At 48.6% G+C, this 17,344-nt stretch overlaps 1 protein-coding gene across 2 annotated transcripts in view; it reads left to right on the forward strand.

Moving 5' to 3' along the window:
* Positions 1-272: 272 nt before the first annotated feature.
* Positions 273-17,344, forward strand: part of FGD1 (FYVE, RhoGEF and PH domain containing 1) — a 109,860-nt gene continuing 92,788 nt past the window's right edge. The window contains exons 1-2 of one of the 2 annotated variants that reach the window (XM_083158707.1): positions 273-393; positions 12,346-13,120. In XM_083158707.1, coding sequence (XP_083014833.1) covers positions 12,856-13,120 — 265 coding nt within the window. In that variant the 5' untranslated portion in view covers positions 273-393; positions 12,346-12,855. Of the gene's footprint in view, positions 394-12,058; positions 13,121-17,344 lie in introns of those variants that run through there. The other variant, XM_083158706.1, reaches the window with a different exon arrangement.

A 17,344-nucleotide genomic window follows, 5' to 3' on the forward strand; every position in this document is an offset into this window, starting at 1 on the left:
TCCTGCTTTGCAGCCAGTGTTGACAGGCTGCATTGCAGGCCCGGCCACGGGTCCCTCGGGACTCGTGCACGGGGCTCCAAATCCGACCCTGGTGCATGGAAGCTGTCACACTCACTTTTAGAGCTGGAGCAAGGAACTGAAGCAGCTGCAGCCATCGGCATCTCTCTTCCTCTGCTAGTCAATTAGAAGCATATTCCTCCAGGCGCCAGCAGGGGGAGCTGATAGGATCAGCTTCTCATTAGTGTGATGCTGCAGTCCATTTTTCATGTGACAGGCCAGCTCCTCTGGTCTGGTACAACAACTACAGGCAGCGAGGGGGCTTAACCGTGCTGGGTTCCTGCCTCAGAGTGACACTGAAAATCAAGTTTAGCTGCTCTGACAGAGTTAAGATAGGTGAGTCACTGTATGGGGGTTACTATGCAAGCTGCCAGTGACTGTGATGTGGTGCAGTGTTTGCTGATTGCCTTATTGTATATAGTGATGCAGTGTGATGTGTGAGTTTGCAGTGTGTGCTGGTGTAACGTCAGTGATAGTGGTGTAGTGTGTTCTGGTAGTGGTGCAGTTTGTGCTGGTGTAACGTCAGTGATAGTGAAGGCAGTGTGTGCTGGTAGTGGTGCAGTGTGTGCTGGTGTAACGTCAGTGATAGTGGTGTAGTGTGTGCTGGTAGTGGTGCAGTGTGTGCTGGTGTAACGTCAGTGATAGTGAAGGCAGTGTGTGCTGGTAGTGGTGCAGTGTGTGCTGGTGTAACGTCAGTGATAGTGGTGTAGTGTGTTCTGGTAGTGGTGCAGTGTGTGCTGGTGTAACGTCAGTGATAGTGGTGTAGTGTGTTCTGGTAGTGGTGAGGTGTGTGCTGGTGTAACGTCAGTGATAGTGGTGCAGTGTGTGCTGGTGTAACGTCAGTGATAGTGGTGTAGTGTGTGCTGGTAGTGGTGCAGTGTGTGCTGGTGTAACGTCAGTGATAGTGAAGGCAGTGTGTGCTGGTAGTGGTGCTGGTGTAACGTCAGTGATAGTGGTGTAGTGTGTGCTGGTAGTGGTGCAGTGGGGCAGATGTATTAACCAGCGTTAAGTGCAAAAATGCACTTAACGCTGGTTAACTGGGGGGGATTACGTCTGACCCTAATGTATCACTAGCGCACCTAACGTGCGCTAGTGACAGCCCGCCGAGTTACGCTCGGCGGGGCTGTCCCTGCAATCCCCCCCAGGGATTAACGGCCGGGGCGATGTATTAACAGCCTTGAAGGCGTTAATTCGCCCCGGCCGCTTCGCCAGCTCAGGGCTAGCGTTGTCCTATCCCCCACTATGGGGACAACGCTAGCCCTGCGTCTGGCTTGGGCTGCGCTGGAGATCTCGCGGTTTTTGCGAGATCTCGCGCATGCCCAGTAAGCCGGGCAGGGGGGGCGACGGCGACTGCGCATGTGCGGGGCGGCGAGGGAGCCGATAAGGAGAGCCGTTAACGCTGGGCATAACGACTCTCCTTATCGGCTTGGGGGATGTTAGTACATCTCCCCATAACGTGTGCCCGCTTCTCCTCGTTATGCAGGAGAAGCGGGACGTTATGTCAGAAGCGCAAAGTGGGGGGGTTAGTACATCTGCTCCAGTGTGTGCTGGTGTAACGTCAGTGAGAGTGGTGTAGTGTGTTCTGGTAGTGGTGCAGTGTGTGCTGGTGTAACGTCAGTGATAGTGAAGGCAGTGTGTGCTGGTAGTGGTGCATTTTGGGCTCATAGTGATGCAGTGTGTGATGGTCGTGGTGCAATGTAATGTCAGTGATAATGGTGTAGTGGTGCAGTGTGTGCTGATGTAATGTCAGTGATAGTGGTGTAGTGGTGCAGTGTCTGCTGGTAGTGGTGCAGTGTGTGCGGATGTAATGTCAGTGATAATGGTGTAGTGGTGCTGATGTAATGTCAGTGATAGTGGTGCAGTGTGTGCTGGTAGTGGTGCAGTGTGTGCGGGGATTCAGTATGAAATCCCAGCGGTCGGGATCCCGGCGTTCAAAATCCCGACGCCGGAATCCCGACCGCCGAAATCCCGACAAGGGGGGGGACGTAGATCGCCCCCCTTGCGGGCTCGCTGCGCTCGCCACGCAGCGGGTCCGGTGCCTCGCTACGCTCGGCACGCTAATTTATTCTCCCTCCAGGGGTGTCATGTACACCCACGGAGGGAGAAAGTGTCGGGATTTCGGCCGTCGGGATTCTAAACGCCGGGATCCCGACCGCCGGGATTTAAACTGCATCCCGTGTGCGGATGTAATGTCAGTGATAATGGTGTAGTGGTGCAGTAATGTCAGTGATAGTGAGGACAGTGGGTGCTGGTAGTGGTGCAGTGTGTGCAGATGTAATGTCAGTGATAGTGACGGCAGTGTGGGTTGACATTGAAATGTTGGTGACGCAGTGTCTGCTGGTAATGTTCGATTGGTGTGGGGTGACATGTACCTGTGTTAGCAGAACGAAGGTCCTTGCACTTAGGCAGCTGGGGTAGAAGGTAACATCCCGCCTACAGGGATACAATTCTAGTAATGGTGACAAGCGCTATCCGCAATGTGACGATGAGAGAAAAATGTATGTGGTATATGCGGATACATACGATATCCCAGCGGATTCAGTATGAAATCCCGGCGTTTAAAATCCCGATGCCGGAATCCCGACCGCCGAAATCCCGACAAGGGGGGGACGTGGATCGCCCCACAGCGGGCCCGGTGCCTTGCTACGCTCGGCCTGCTAATTTATTCTCCCTCCAGGGGTGTCGTGGACACCCACGGAGGGAGATAGTGTCGGGATTTCGGCGGTCGGGATTCTGAACGCCGGGATCCGGACCGCCGGGATTTAAACTGCATGCCATCCCAGCGGTGGGTATGCTGGAGGTCAAAATACCGACCCCGGCATCCTGATACGGAGAATTATAACCCTCTCTCCCCCTATCTAACTATCCCTTGTAGCTGCCTTACCCTAACCCTCCCCGCAGCCTGACCCTTACCCTCCCTGCTAGTATCTAACCCTGACCCTCCCCACAGCCTGACCCTAACCCTCTCTGCTAGTACCTAACCTTTCCCGCAGCCTGACCCTTACCCTCCCTGCTAGTATCTAACCCTTACTCTTCCCGCAGCCTGACCCTTACTCTCTCTGCTAGTACCTAACCCGCCCCGCAGCCTGACCCTTACCCTCCCTGCTAGTATCTAACCCTCCCCACAGCCTGACCCTAACCCTCTCTGCTAGTACCTAACCCTTCCCGCAGCCTGACCCTTACCCTCCCTGCTAGTATCTAACCCTTAGGGCTATTTCACACTCTCCGGCTCCTACCGGATGGCGAAATCCCGCACGGCCAGGGAGCCGTGCCGCACACATTAGTTGTGAATGGACACTATTGTGTCCATTCACACAGGACGGCCACGACCCGGCCGCACGGTTGCAGCCGGATCCCGCCACTGGAAGGGACGGCTGCCGGGCTGTGGCCATCCCTTCCATGATAAACTAGTGTGTGCGGCACGGCTCCCTGTCCGTGCGGGATTTCACCGTCCGGCAGGAGCCGGAGTGTGTGAAACCGGCCTAACTCTTCCCGCACCCTAACCCTTCCCACAGCCTGACCCTTACTCTCTCTGCTTGTACCTGACCCTAACCCTCCCTGCAGCCTGACCCTTACTCTCCCTGCTAGTATCTAACCCTTACCCTCCCCGCAGCTTGACCCTAACCCTCCCCACAGCCTGACCCTAACCCTCTCTGCTAGTACCTTACTCTTACTCTCCCCGCAGCCTGACCCTTACCCTCTCTGCTAGTACCTAACCCTAACCCTCCCCTCAGTCTGACCCTTACCCTCCCAGAAGCCTGACCTAAATCCACCTGTACTGTTACCACAAACAGCAAAGCTCACTCTCCTCCCGAACACCCAGAATAACACTGCATTGTCATTGCATTGTCCTGACCTTGCCCCATTAATGCCGCATCGCTGCCCTTTTGCGCATGCACAGAAGTGTAAAAATCACTGCATTGCGGAGTATGCACTTCTGCAGGGAATTTTTGAATTAGCCCCATTATGCAGAGACGTAAGTGTGTCATCATATAGTGCAGAGATGTAGTGTAGTGTGGCGTGATATAGTGCAGAGATGTAGTGTGGCGTGATATAGTGCAGAGATGTAGGGTGAGATTTAATAGGATGAGAGATTCAGAAAGTGAGAGATTTGGGAAGAAATCTCCAGGTTTTTTAAAGCGGCAATCATTTACACTGCAAAATCAAACTGGTCCTGCATTGTAAATAATTGCCGCTTTAAAAAAACTGGAGATTTCTTCCCAAATCTCTCACTTTCTGAATCTTTCATCCTATTAAATCTCACCCGTAGTGTAGTATAGTGAGATGTAGTGTGGCGTGATATAGTGCAGAGATGTAGTGTAGTATAGTGAGACGTAGTGTGGCGTGATATAGTGCAGAGATGTAGTGTAGTATAGTGAGACGTAGTGTGGCGTGATATAGTGCAGAGATGTAGTGTAGTATAGTGGGACGTAGTGTGGCGTGATATAGTGCTGAGATGTTGTGTAGTGTGGCGTGATATAGTGCAGAGATGTAGTGTAGTATAGTGAGACGTAGTGTGGCGTGATATAGTGAAGAGATGTAGCGTAGTATAGTGAGACGTAGTGTGGCGTGATATAGTGCAGAGATGTGATGTAGTATAGTGAGACGTAGTGTGGCGTGATATAGTGCAGAGATGTAGTGTAGTATAGTGAGACGTAGTGTGGCGTGATATAGTGCAGAGATGTAGTGTAGTATAGGGAGACGTAGTGTGGCGTGATATAGTGCAGAGATGTGATGTAGTATAGTGAGATGTAGTGTGGAGTGATATAGTGCAGAGATTGTTAAAGACGATTTGATTATGACCAGAGAGACAATGAGTGAAAAGCGCGGGTTACGTAATGTGTCCGTAACCTGCTTACCCTTTATACCTAACTACGTGCGAACAAAACGTAGCGCAGCGCAGTGTACCTTTTATTTAGTATTTTGCACCAAGAAACAATACCTTAATACGAGATCCTTTCGCAGTACTTTGTCTCTATTCTGCGTATTTACCTTAAAGGACAGTGTCCGTAATATACCTTATCGCTATTATGCGAATAAACAGACACGACCACTGAATAGGAATAAGGAGATTAGAACTCCGTAAAAGGTTTGTATTTAAGTCCCTAATGGACAAAAGGGGGTTACAGAAATAAGAATAAACAGGTATAACAGGTGATACAATATACTAACAATGAATACTAAACAGACTTTACTAAGGGGAAAGAATACAGTTACAAGACACAACCAGCCAACAATACTTTAAGAATAAATACCGTAAAAATGCAACCGTTTACCCGTCTCATCAAGTATGCGAAGCGCAGTCCGGACAGAGCTCACTATCGTTCAGGAATGAACTATAGTCCGGTAGGAAGGTCCAGGGAAAGTAGATGTGCCGAAGAGAGCGAGCCTGCTCCGGGTCGCCTATCTTATAGGGTCAGAAGGGGGAGGTCAAAGGCCATTCTCATTGGTCAGAGATCATATGTCCGGTCCTCTGTGATTGGAGGTTAGACGCTGTACCTGGTCTGACCAGGTGCAGGGGAGTGAACTTTAAGAGTCCTTTGTTTGGAGGTTTCGGCGTCAGCAAGGATAAGAACCGGTTTGAGCTAGTTTCCTTTGTTAACTACTTACAACAGAAACTGTCTCTGGAATATGGATTATGTCCATAACTATCGGGCAATGTACATTGCGACATATTCGCAATGACCGGAATACTTCGCATAATGAACTGAGCGGAACGGTACTAAACACGATACAGACAGGTGTGTGCAGGGCTAACTAAGCTATGTGTGGCGTTCTAAACCTTTTAACTATATTTCATTTCGTGTAAGTGTGTTATTATGAATTTATGTGTGATAGTATGTCTACTCTTCTGGTCCACATTGTCACACATACTCGGGTATGGAAACTTTATTTGCGCAACTCTGCGAACCAAAATGGCGGCCATACTATCACAAAATGGCGTGTGTGCACCTAGACTTTCACAAGATGTAGTGTGGAGTGATATAGTGCAGAGATGTGATGTAGTATAGTGAGATGTAGTGTGGAGTGATATAGTGCAGAGATGTAGTGTGGAGTGATATAGTGCAGAGATGTGATGTAGTATAGTGGGACGTAGTGTGGCGTGATATAGTGCAGAGATATAGTGTAGTATAGTGAGACGTAGTGCGGCGTGATATAGTGCAGAGATGCAGTGTAGTATAGTGAGACGTAGTGTGGAGTGATATAGTGCAGAGATGTAGTGTGGAGTGATATAGTGCAGAGATGTCATGTAGTATAGTGAGGAGATGTAGTGCAGGGAGGTAGTACGTCACCAAATCACTCTTACCACACAGGGAGAACTTCTTAGCGATGTTGATCACACACCATGCGGCGGCACACAAAAGGCCCTTCGTAAATTTCAGCTCCAGGTCTACGTGGACCTTAATCTGGCACTGGGCAGATGTAACATGTAGTGTTCATTCTAGCACCTGCTAGCTTTGAAAACCCATGCAGTTCCTCTTCCCTGCTTGCGGTGTCACTGACTGCTGTAGTGCTTTTAGCACAGTGTGGTCTGTATATCAGCACTGATATGCAAACCAGACATGTGCTAGAAACACCACAGCAGACAGCGACACCCCAGACAAGGAAGAGGAACTGCAGGGGTTTTCAAAGATGGTGGGTGCTAGAATGAACACTAACATGTGCAGAGAGAGCTAGATTTGGGTGGGGTTTTACTTCAAAGTTAGACCTATATTGCAGTGTAAAAATAAAGTAGTCAGTATTTTCCCTGCACAGAAACAAAATAACACCCACATCTAATTCTCTCTGCACATGTTACATCTACACCCCCCCCCCCTGCAGTGCAGCATGGTTTTGTTCATTTGAGAAGTAATTTGCCTTTGCAAGTGAACCAGAATTAGGGCCGTAGTGGATAATGCTGACGGGATTTTCGGGGAGATCAGCAATTTAGTGTTAGTTTTTAGTTGTTTGTAATTGATGCTGATCTGACTGCGGAGTGTTATGGTTTTAAAAGGTGTTCAGACGCATAAGGATAGGTGGGCTGTTTCCATGGTGATCTGTCACACCCACATACGGTACAGAGGCCCTGGGTCCACAGCTGGTATGTATTTGGGTATTACATCTGCTAGTAAGCAGTGTCTCATCTACCTTTTAGTCATCCCACCCACCTAATGCTTTGTAAATAACTGCAGAACTGTCTTCTTATTGTAAAGTTTTACTATTTCGAGCATCATGTTTGCAGACCAGCCTGGTGAAGCAGGGGACAGGGCTAGCGGGTATGGTGGGATTTAACATTGACTGTGTCATCTTGTGCGCATGGCCCCACCTGATTGGGGGGGGGGGGGGGATTGCGGGAATTTGGGGGACTTGCCCCCCTTCCCAGTGATAGGACTAAATCTCTCTCCAAGGTGGCAATTTATCAAAATCCCCATCCTCAGATGCAGATGTGCTGTGATAACATCGGGCAGATTCGCAATGCGATGAATTACTACATGGCACGGATGTGTAAATATGCTCTGTCCCTGCGATGGGTCTTCGCAGCATTATCGGGTTATTTTTCATAAAAAAAGCGTAAGCGCCGCTGCATACTACTACCGTCACTGACACCCCCCACTCCCTGATTATACTCGCCTACCCTGGGGATCGGTGCTCGGAGCTCCTGCAGGGCTGCTGGTTATCGGGGCTTCCTGCTTCTGTGGCCTCCTGGTGCTGTAAAGTGAGCTGCCACTTTGCAGCATTAGTTTACTGTGCCATGGATTACAGGAGCAGCGCAGAGCCCAGATGACCATCAGACCTCACCGCAGCACGATCAATGGACCCTGGGGAAGTGAGTATAAGTTTTATTTAATTACATTTATTTGGTACTTGTGTAGTTTCATGGCGTCCGATATATCGGACGCGGATTACTGCGCTCGCCACACTATATAAAATCACTATGATCAGGTCAAAAATCGCTTCGGATCGCATCCGATATATCAGGCGCCGTGAAAATACACAAGTACCATTTATTTATTTTTGCTTTCTTGCACTGTGGTCAACTTTTGTATCCATCAGACGCACAGCTAATGCTCTGGACAGGTCCATTGGACACAACACAGCTGATCACACTGTCCGGGTGCATCGTACAAACACAAGCTTGATCACACTGTCCGGGTGCATCGTACAAACACACAGCTGATCACACTGGCCGGGTCCATCGGACACACACAGCTGATCACACCAACAGGGTCCATCGGACACACACACAGCTGATCACACTGGCCGGGTCCATCGGACACACACAGCTGATCACACTGTCCGGGTCCATCGGACACACACAGCTGATCACACTGTCCGGGTGCATCGTACGAACACACAGCTGATCACACTTTCCGGGTGCATCGGACACACACAGCTGATCACACTGGCCGGTTACATCGGACACACAGCTGATCACACTGTCCGGGTGCATCGTACAAACACACAGCTGATCACACTGGCCGGGTCCATCGGACACACACAGCTGATCACACTGGCCGGGTACATCGGACACACACAGCTGATCACACTGGCCGGGTACATCGGACACACACAGCTGATCACACTGGCCGGGTCCATCGGACACACACAGCTGATCACACTGTCCGGGTGCATCGTACAAACACACAGCTGATCACACTGGCCGGGTCCATCGGACACACACAGCTGATCACACTGGCCGGGTCCATCGGACACACACAGCTGATCACACTGGCCGGGTCCATCGGACACACACAGCTGATTACACTGTCCGGGTGCATCGTACAAACACACAGCTGATCACACTGGCCAGGTCCATCGGACACACACAGCTGATCACACTGTCCGGGTGCATCGTACAAACACACAGCTGATCACACTGGCTGGGTCCATTGGACACAAACAGCTGATCACACTTGTCAGATCCATTGGACATACACAGCTGATCACATTGGGCAGGTCCATTGGACACACACAGCTGATCACACTGGCCGGGTGCATCGGACACACACTGCTGATCACACTGGCCGGGTACATTGGGAACACACTGCTGATCACACTGGCCGGTCGCATCGGACACACACTGCTGATCACACTGGCCGGGTACATTGGGGAAACACTGCTGATCACACTGGCCGGGTACATAGGACATACACTGCTGATCACACTGGCCGGGTAGATCGGACACACACTGCTGATCACACTGGCCGGGTCCATTGGGGACACACAGCTGATCACACTGGTCGCATGCATCGGACACACACTGCTGATCACACTGGCCGGGTACATTGGGGACACACTGCTGATCACACTGGCCGGGTCCATCAGACACACACAGCTGAGGAGTGCCAATAATAATACAACCAAAAGAACCAGAATCAGATGGCACTACCAAAAGTACAAGCTGACCCAAGTAATAAAATAAAAAATATATAATTATTATATATTATCTATATAAACAGATAGAATAACATATAATAATTCTCTCAGGAGTAAGAGTTTAAAATTAAAAAAAAAATCATATACTTAATGCAGATATATACCACATATACATTGATCCATATATGCAAACCCTCCCGGATTGGCTGAGAGACTCCCAAAAATAAAGAGGTCAGGGCACTGAAATAATGATTAGGGTGACAGAGACCTGGGATAAGCTGTCGTTGAAAGGAGTATGGTATAAAAAATAATACATAGAGTGAAAATCGCCTGAGAGCAGAGGGTCCTGCTTGTCAGAGCTTACATTCCAAAGGGGAAGGCCATACAGACAGGGGTGACACAGATGTTGGAGAAGTGAGCACTGACAGAAGGTGAGGAGGAGAGATGGCTGCAGATCATGTGGGCATTGAGAGCCCCTTTAAAGTTTGGTATATTCCTGTTCTATCAACTTCCATAGAATCCATGAACTTAACAAAAGACATATATCCCTTTCACACCGCAGTTAAAACCCCAGGTATTGCTAGGTTGCTGCCTGGTCGACTGGGTCGAGTTGCGGTGTGAAAGTACCAAACCTAATAACCCGGATCAACCCACCCAGCAATTCTTGTAACCCGGGTTCGACCCGGGTTATAAGAAGGATTAAACATGGGTCACCCTGTGTATAATGGGCGACCCAGGTTTAGTGTGTCGGACCTGGGTCGGATCCAGGATGAAGATCCTGGGTCCGATCCGGCACTGTGATATGAAGGCGGTATAAGGGGCCCATTTACCATGAAATATTTGCTGCTAATTCCCCTATAAACGCCCGTTTTCAGGGATTAGCCTCAAATATTGAGAACCTCCACAATGTATCAAGGAGGGACCACAGCCGGAATCTCCGATACCGGCTTCGATCTCTCCTGTCCCACCTGCAGACGCAGCCCCCATTGGTTTCTATGGAGGATGCGATGCTGCCCGATGTACCAATATTGGGCAGCATCACATCGGGTGCCGCAGCTACCACTATTCTGGAATGGCGGTAGCCCATTGTAGCCTATGGACTACTTATTTCTCATTTATTTATTAACAGTATCTTATGTAGCGCACACATATTCCGCAGCGCTTTACAGAGAATACTCACATCAGTCCCTGCCCCAGTGGAGATTACAATCTATATTCCCTACCACATGTTCCCACGCACACACAGACATTCTAGGGTTAATTTGTTGGAGCCAATTATCCTACCAGTATTTTTTAGTAATATGGGAGGAAACCGGAGTACCCGAAGGAAACCCACGCAAGCACGGGGAGAATATACAAACTCCGCACAGTTAGAGCCATGGTGGGAATAGAACCCATGACCTCAGCGCTGTGAGGCAGTAATGCTAACCATTACACCATCTGTACTGCCGGCGGGGCAGTGCAGTCAGCGCAGTTCAGTGGGAGGAGAGCGCTAACCACTTAGGCGCAGATCCTCAACAGAAGGTCGACACACGTTTAATGTCGACATGGACATGGCCGACATGAATAAGGTTGGCATGAATTTTTCACTTTCTTTTTCATACTTTACTATCCACGTGGACATGAGAGGGGACACGGTACACCTATACTGTGGCCATGTCGACATAGGTTGACACCGACAACAAAAACACGTGTAAAATTCATGTCAACTTTTTTCATGTCGAACATTAAGCTTGTGTCAGCCTTCTGTCAATGTCGGCCTAGGGTATGTCAACCATTCTTAGGTGTCGACCTAGTCACTGTCAACCATGAGTGGTTGATCTAGACATTGTGTACCATCTATAATGTAACCGCCTAGTGACAGTAAGCAATCCCAGTGAAGGAGTGGCTTCTGGTACAGCGTTACCTGATCCAGCATCATGTACAAAGGCCCTGCCTACTTGCAGCATCTCTGTGCTGTCCCTGACCTGAATATCATTTCTTATTTTTATATAAGATATCTTGCCATGAAAGAAAAAAAAAAACTGTAAATCCATTTCTTCCATTGCTTGGGTGGAATTTTAATGCCAGCGTCTGAGGATTGTTATCTGCAAGATCCAGTAACGCCGCAGTCCCCGTCTGTAATAACAAAAGCAACTTAATCACGGAAGAGCGGTTCTATAGGGTAATATAGGGGGATGGCGTGGCGAGAGACAGAAGGACAAGCTCGGCAGTCAGTGACAGGTGGCATCAACGTGAGCCGGTATAGGGAGTCGGAAACTGGAATTAACCCATTATTAAACAATGCTCTGCATATCAATAATCCATTGATGAATTCTCAATTGTAAAGCGCAACGGAATATGCTGTCGCTATATAAATAACCGTTCAATAAGAAATAAATCACCCTCCCCTTCCCAGGGGATCTACTCTCTCATGCAGAGGGCAAATCTATAATGTGGGATCCACTTTCTGGATGCCAGATTGGGGGGGGGTTTTGACCCTTAGCGTGACCCTGTTAAATATAAAACAGAGGCAGCAGCCGAGGGGTTAAAGGCACTAAGTAATGCCGCATAAGTCATGAAAATGCAAAGGACACTCTTGCAGCGAGCTGGGGGTGGGAGAACCATGTGCTAAGGGGAAAATCCAGACCAGATTTTAAATACATCTGACGTGAAATCCAACGACAGGGGAAGAGAGTCAGATTTCACATACACAGGGAAAGGGGGGAAAAGAAGAGAAAGGAAGAGAAGAAAAAAACGACAGGCAGCAGGAGTGTGTTTAGAAGCCCAAATCATCACTAGCTAAAGCAGGGAGAACAAAGGGAATGACTGGGAGAGCCTGTGTGATGTGCCTCTGCATTGGCCATAAGGGTGCTGCAGCAGCAGGGGTAGAAGGTAGAGGTGATACAATCAGGTATTGCTGATTTTGTTGTTGTTGTTGTTTTTCTGCAGCATGCTGCAAAAGGTTTAAGAAGACCTCAGGACAAGCTATAAATTCTTTCTGGATCTTCTTCCTCAAGACAATCCATCTGCTCCCTGTGAGGGACTAGGAGTGATGGATTAGCAGTCAGGCTGAATCCCAGGAAAGACAGTGGAAGGATGGTGTGAGCCAGTGCACAGAGCCCCTCCAGGAGGTAATTAGGTGACTGCTCTGTCTAATTCTATAGTATTACAGGAGAGCCTTCTAGACAGACCTGCTGGGCTCCCCCAGTCTTACTGCAGTGTTCTTCACACCAGACGCTGTGGGAGATCTTGCTGATACAGCACCTTGGATTATTAAAAAAAAAAAAAATACCGCAGTTCTTTTCATGAGGAAAAAAAATCACACACATGGATTTTTAAGTCCGGGTTTCGTCACATCTCGTCCGGCGTGAGCAGAGGGATCCGTAACTTTGGTGTTGCGCAATTAACGGTACTGCTAATTTTTGTCCATGTCCTTCTACCAATGCCTGCATCGTCTTTATGTCTTGTCAGCCGTTCCCCTCGCCAGGCTTCCCTTATGGTCAGAGGGAAGCGGTTGAGCTGCCAGTTAAAGGGACACAGGCCTGTCCCTTCCATCCTGCAAACATGCAGGTAAACCGACCACGGAGCACTGTGTACACGTACCCACTGGCTGGCACCCGAGAGGAGCCCGGATCCTACGCCAAGCAGTTCCAAGCCAGACGCTTCTCCTATCATATTGGGGGGGCTGCCCCAGGTCCTGGCACCCAGGCTCTGCACAATGATGGTGAGTGAAGGGTGATTGGAAATACATGGTCTTGCATTTTTATTAAAGGTTTACATATTGATTCCACCACATCTCCCTTCCTTTTTCCAATAATATAACTTTGGTGGTGGTGGGTGGTGGCATATCTGGGTGGTGGTATATCTGGGTCATAGGCGGACTCACACATAGCGCCTGATTCTGGCTTCCACGCTCCCCTGCATGTACTACGCTGATATTCGCCAGGCGCTTGCACTCAACAGTGCGGCGGCGGGCCAGGGGATGCGCCCATGAGAACCCGAGGAAATTCCTGTACAGGGAACACGCAAAACTAAGCCTGAAAGTGCCTTCGTTTTGCGTGCACACTCCAAATCATTCGATGGTCGGCGACTATCGAATAATTTGGTCCCCAAATCCAAGGCTACGAATGGATGTTGATGCAAAACATCCATTTGTAGCCGCGTGGTGAACACGGCGAGCGAGGGTGGTGGGTGGAAGAATGAGCGTCAGGTAGCGTTTCAGTCACAAATTTCGCAGTGCTGCGCGTGAACCAGAATAAGGTCCATAGCCTGGACATCTTGCTTATCTATAAGTATTATGCACTTCTGTTATTGCCATGTGTTTATAGATATATTAGTGTATTTGTAACTACTAAGTAATATATTGTATAGCGCAATTGAATGGAAAAAAAACACACAACACGTTCTCCCTTGGGGATTCTGGATTTACAAGATCATGCCAATTACCCGGTAGAACCTCAAGCATTCTGTGATTGGCTACCTTGTATGGTGGTGATACTCAGAAGTGATCCCATTAGTGTCACTTACCTTCTATACCGGGACCCCCACAGCGCTACTGCGCATACACGGCCCACTAACCACGCATGTGCTGTGTCCATTTACAGGGAGGGTTTGAGAGGAACCCTCTCCCAGCGGTAATTTTTGTGGGATGTAACCAATAGGCCCTGGCAACACAATGCCATCTTCATCTGAGGCCAAACCATGGTTGCCGACTTTCTGGCTGGACAGCCAGCTCGGTTAAGCAGGGGGTGGGGTCGGAGGGCGGCATGATGTGATAGAGGGTGGGGTTCACTAAAGAAGGCTGTGTTTGGGCATGGCATATGTGATTGCATTACCTTGACCACACCCCCCCCCCCACACTGCTCAATGCCGAAATGAAAGGCATTGTATAGCCGGGGGAAGTTTAGCATGATTCACGTCATCTGGCGAGCGCAGTCCGCCCCGCTGAAGAGGGTTTACAAGGGACTTGCACACCTTGGTTGTTCCCAATTTTTTGGGGGCCTACCGGCTATTGCGGGAGGGTAGTCAAGTATTGGACAAACTCTGGAATGCCTCTCATTCCTAAGCTGGGTAAATCTGACAAACCCCCCCTATAGAAAACTATGGCTGCTGTTGGAAACGGAAGGACCACCGCAGTTATGGAGACACTTGCTCCCGCCCTTCCTCCAGCGATGAACAGGAAAGCACATTTTGCCTATGTAGGAGATGTGTCAGGAATATTTCCTTTGACGGGTTAGGGGTCATAAGGTCGACACCTATGAAGGACGACATACATTAGGTCGACCGCTAAAGGTCAACAGGGCTTAGGTTGACACATGAAATAGATTGACAGGGCTAATGTCGACACAAGCAGTAGGTCGACAATGGAAAGGTCGACAGTCTATAGGTCGACATGATTTGTTCACCTTTTTTGGTACCAAATTTCGACGTGTCGACATGGACACCGTATCAGTGTACCGCGTCCCCCCGCATGGCTCACTGCGCTCTGCACACTATTATGTTCTTCCTCCACGTCCTAGTGGATGGCAGGGTGTGACATACCGCCTGTTTTTGAGAGAAAAAAACGTGAAAAAAGACCTTTTGGACTGTTGACTTTCCGATTGTCGACCTAATGCTTGTGTCGAACTTCCGACCCTGTCAACATTAGTCATGTTGACTTATTTCATGTGTAATGTAGGTCAGCCTTCACAGTGCAAACCTAGCAACCACACACCCCTGTGATATAACACTGACACTATCTGCGGCATCAGCGTGGCAGCTACATCCACAGTAATATCACCACTGCTAATATAACGGAGCTCAACAATGATATTTACTAAACTGCCAAGCTGAAAAGAATAATTGTAATTGTATTGTATTGTTCACACTAATAACAGCAGGAGAATCCGTCTTCCTATGTTTTTATCTTCTGAATGGATCCTCCCCCCCAATGACATCATGCAGTGGCCCCTAAGCATTAGACCCACCCGCTCCCTCCCCACCATACTATTTTCCCAAGCGTTCTGCTGTCAGATGATTATTATAATAATTAATAACAGGATTGCAGCTCAGTATAACCTCCCATTACTGCTGTCTCCCGGAGATTTCAGACACAGTGACAGCGGATGCATCTCATTTACTGTCCGCAATCGTTTGTGGGAACCACAAACACATGCAACAATAGGGTCTCAAGGCGCCCATACACTAGGCCAGTGTTTTTCAACCACTGTGCCGTGGTACACTAGTGTGCCTTGAGCTGTTCTCAAGTGTGCCCCCAAGGGCCAATGTATTTTATTTTTGTTACCTGTTTTGTTATGGGGGCCAATGGTTTTTTTTTTTTTTCCTGTGGGGGCCACTGTTTTTTGCCCTGTGGGAATCTCATGGTGTGCCTTGGCAATTTTAAAATCTTATATACTGTGCCGGAAGGTAAAAAGGTTGAAAATCACTGCACTAAGCGGAGGTAACGCACACAGCCTTGCTATTGGTCGTCATAGGTACAACTGTATGAAGGTCGACATACATTAGGTTAGATAGTGGCGATCTAGCAACCGTATTGTTGCCAAGGGAACTCCCCACTAGGAAAACAGAAATGTTTTACATTGCTCTCTTATTATCTGTCAAGAGCAACCAATGCTTCTGTTCCACCCGTCTTAGAAATGCAGTATAATCATTTGTTTCATAGAAGGGGGATTCAACATGAGGCCTCGAACTGCTGTGGAACTACTCACCCCAGCATGCTCTGTCACTGGTTTTATTATAAGCGCTTGCTAAAAATGTACCATGGGCATGCTGGAATGTGTAGTTCCACAACAGCCGGAGGGCCGCATGTTGAATACTCTGTTCTGTTATATTTATATGGCTGTTTTCAGTGTGTGACATATCTTCCAGAATGTCTAGGGGTAAGTTGAGATGTGACATTGCCCATTTTGATTTCTGTGGCATATACAGAAGTGGAGATGAACCAAGCTATACCGCTATCTCAGGGGTTCCCAAACTCGGTCCTCAGGTCACCCAGCAGGTACACAGGTGCACCCATTACTCACTGACACATTTTAAAAGACCCACATGTGGAGCTAATTATTTCACTTGTGATTCTGTGGGGAGACGTGGAAAACATGCACTGTGTGGGGTCCTGAGGACCGAGTTTGAGAACCTGTGCACTATCTGACCGAAATTTCCGGGCCTTCTTCTCTGCCGGCATTTGGAGATGACATCATCTCCAAACGCCTATGAGACGGCTCCATAGTGTTTGAAGTGGAACCAGTCAGATGACTGTAACCTGGGTAACGACTGTTCCGGACCAACCTAGGTAGTAGTGGGTTCCTGTCTCACTGGATCTGGGTTCCATCAGATTTCTGCAGCGGTGTGCAAGGGGTATTACAAGTATTTGCAATAGTGCAAATCAATGGCAGACATGATTGGAAAAGAGCATACCAGGAGGAAGCCCATTTGCCAATGCTGGATATCCATGGTCTAATTTATTTAAAGAGCGTTGCAGAGGAGAAAATGCATTTACTGATCAATACTGCTAAGTAATAGCCATTTAATTACAAAGAATCCACAGGCAACAATCCAAGCTAGGCAGTCGCTTTTAATATACTTGATGCTCCTATTGACTTGAGTATTTAATATATCCTAGTGTTTCTGTATCTTCCAAAACCCAGCACAGTGTGGTCTGTATTTCAGCAATGATATGCAGACTAGACCTGTGCTAGATGCATCACAGCAGACAGCAACAGCCCAGGCAGGGAAGAGGAACTGCATGGGTTTTGAAAGATGCAGGAACCACTATATCCATCTTCCATGCAGAGTATAGGTGTACATTATCGTCAATGTGTTTGTGTCTGTGTATGGCTTGTGTACTTTACGTTGTGTCTTCCCATCTCCGGTGGATTACTGTACAAGTGTGTCGGCTCATCGTGAAGCTGGGAGAAGCGGATCCTCATTGAGGACTGCATTGTTTAGGCTG

The sequence above is a fragment of the Crinia signifera genome, chromosome 9 (genome assembly GCF_055691185.1).
Source record: "Crinia signifera chromosome 9, ASM5569118v1, whole genome shotgun sequence".
Classification (NCBI taxonomy): Eukaryota; Metazoa; Chordata; class Amphibia; order Anura; family Myobatrachidae; genus Crinia; species Crinia signifera.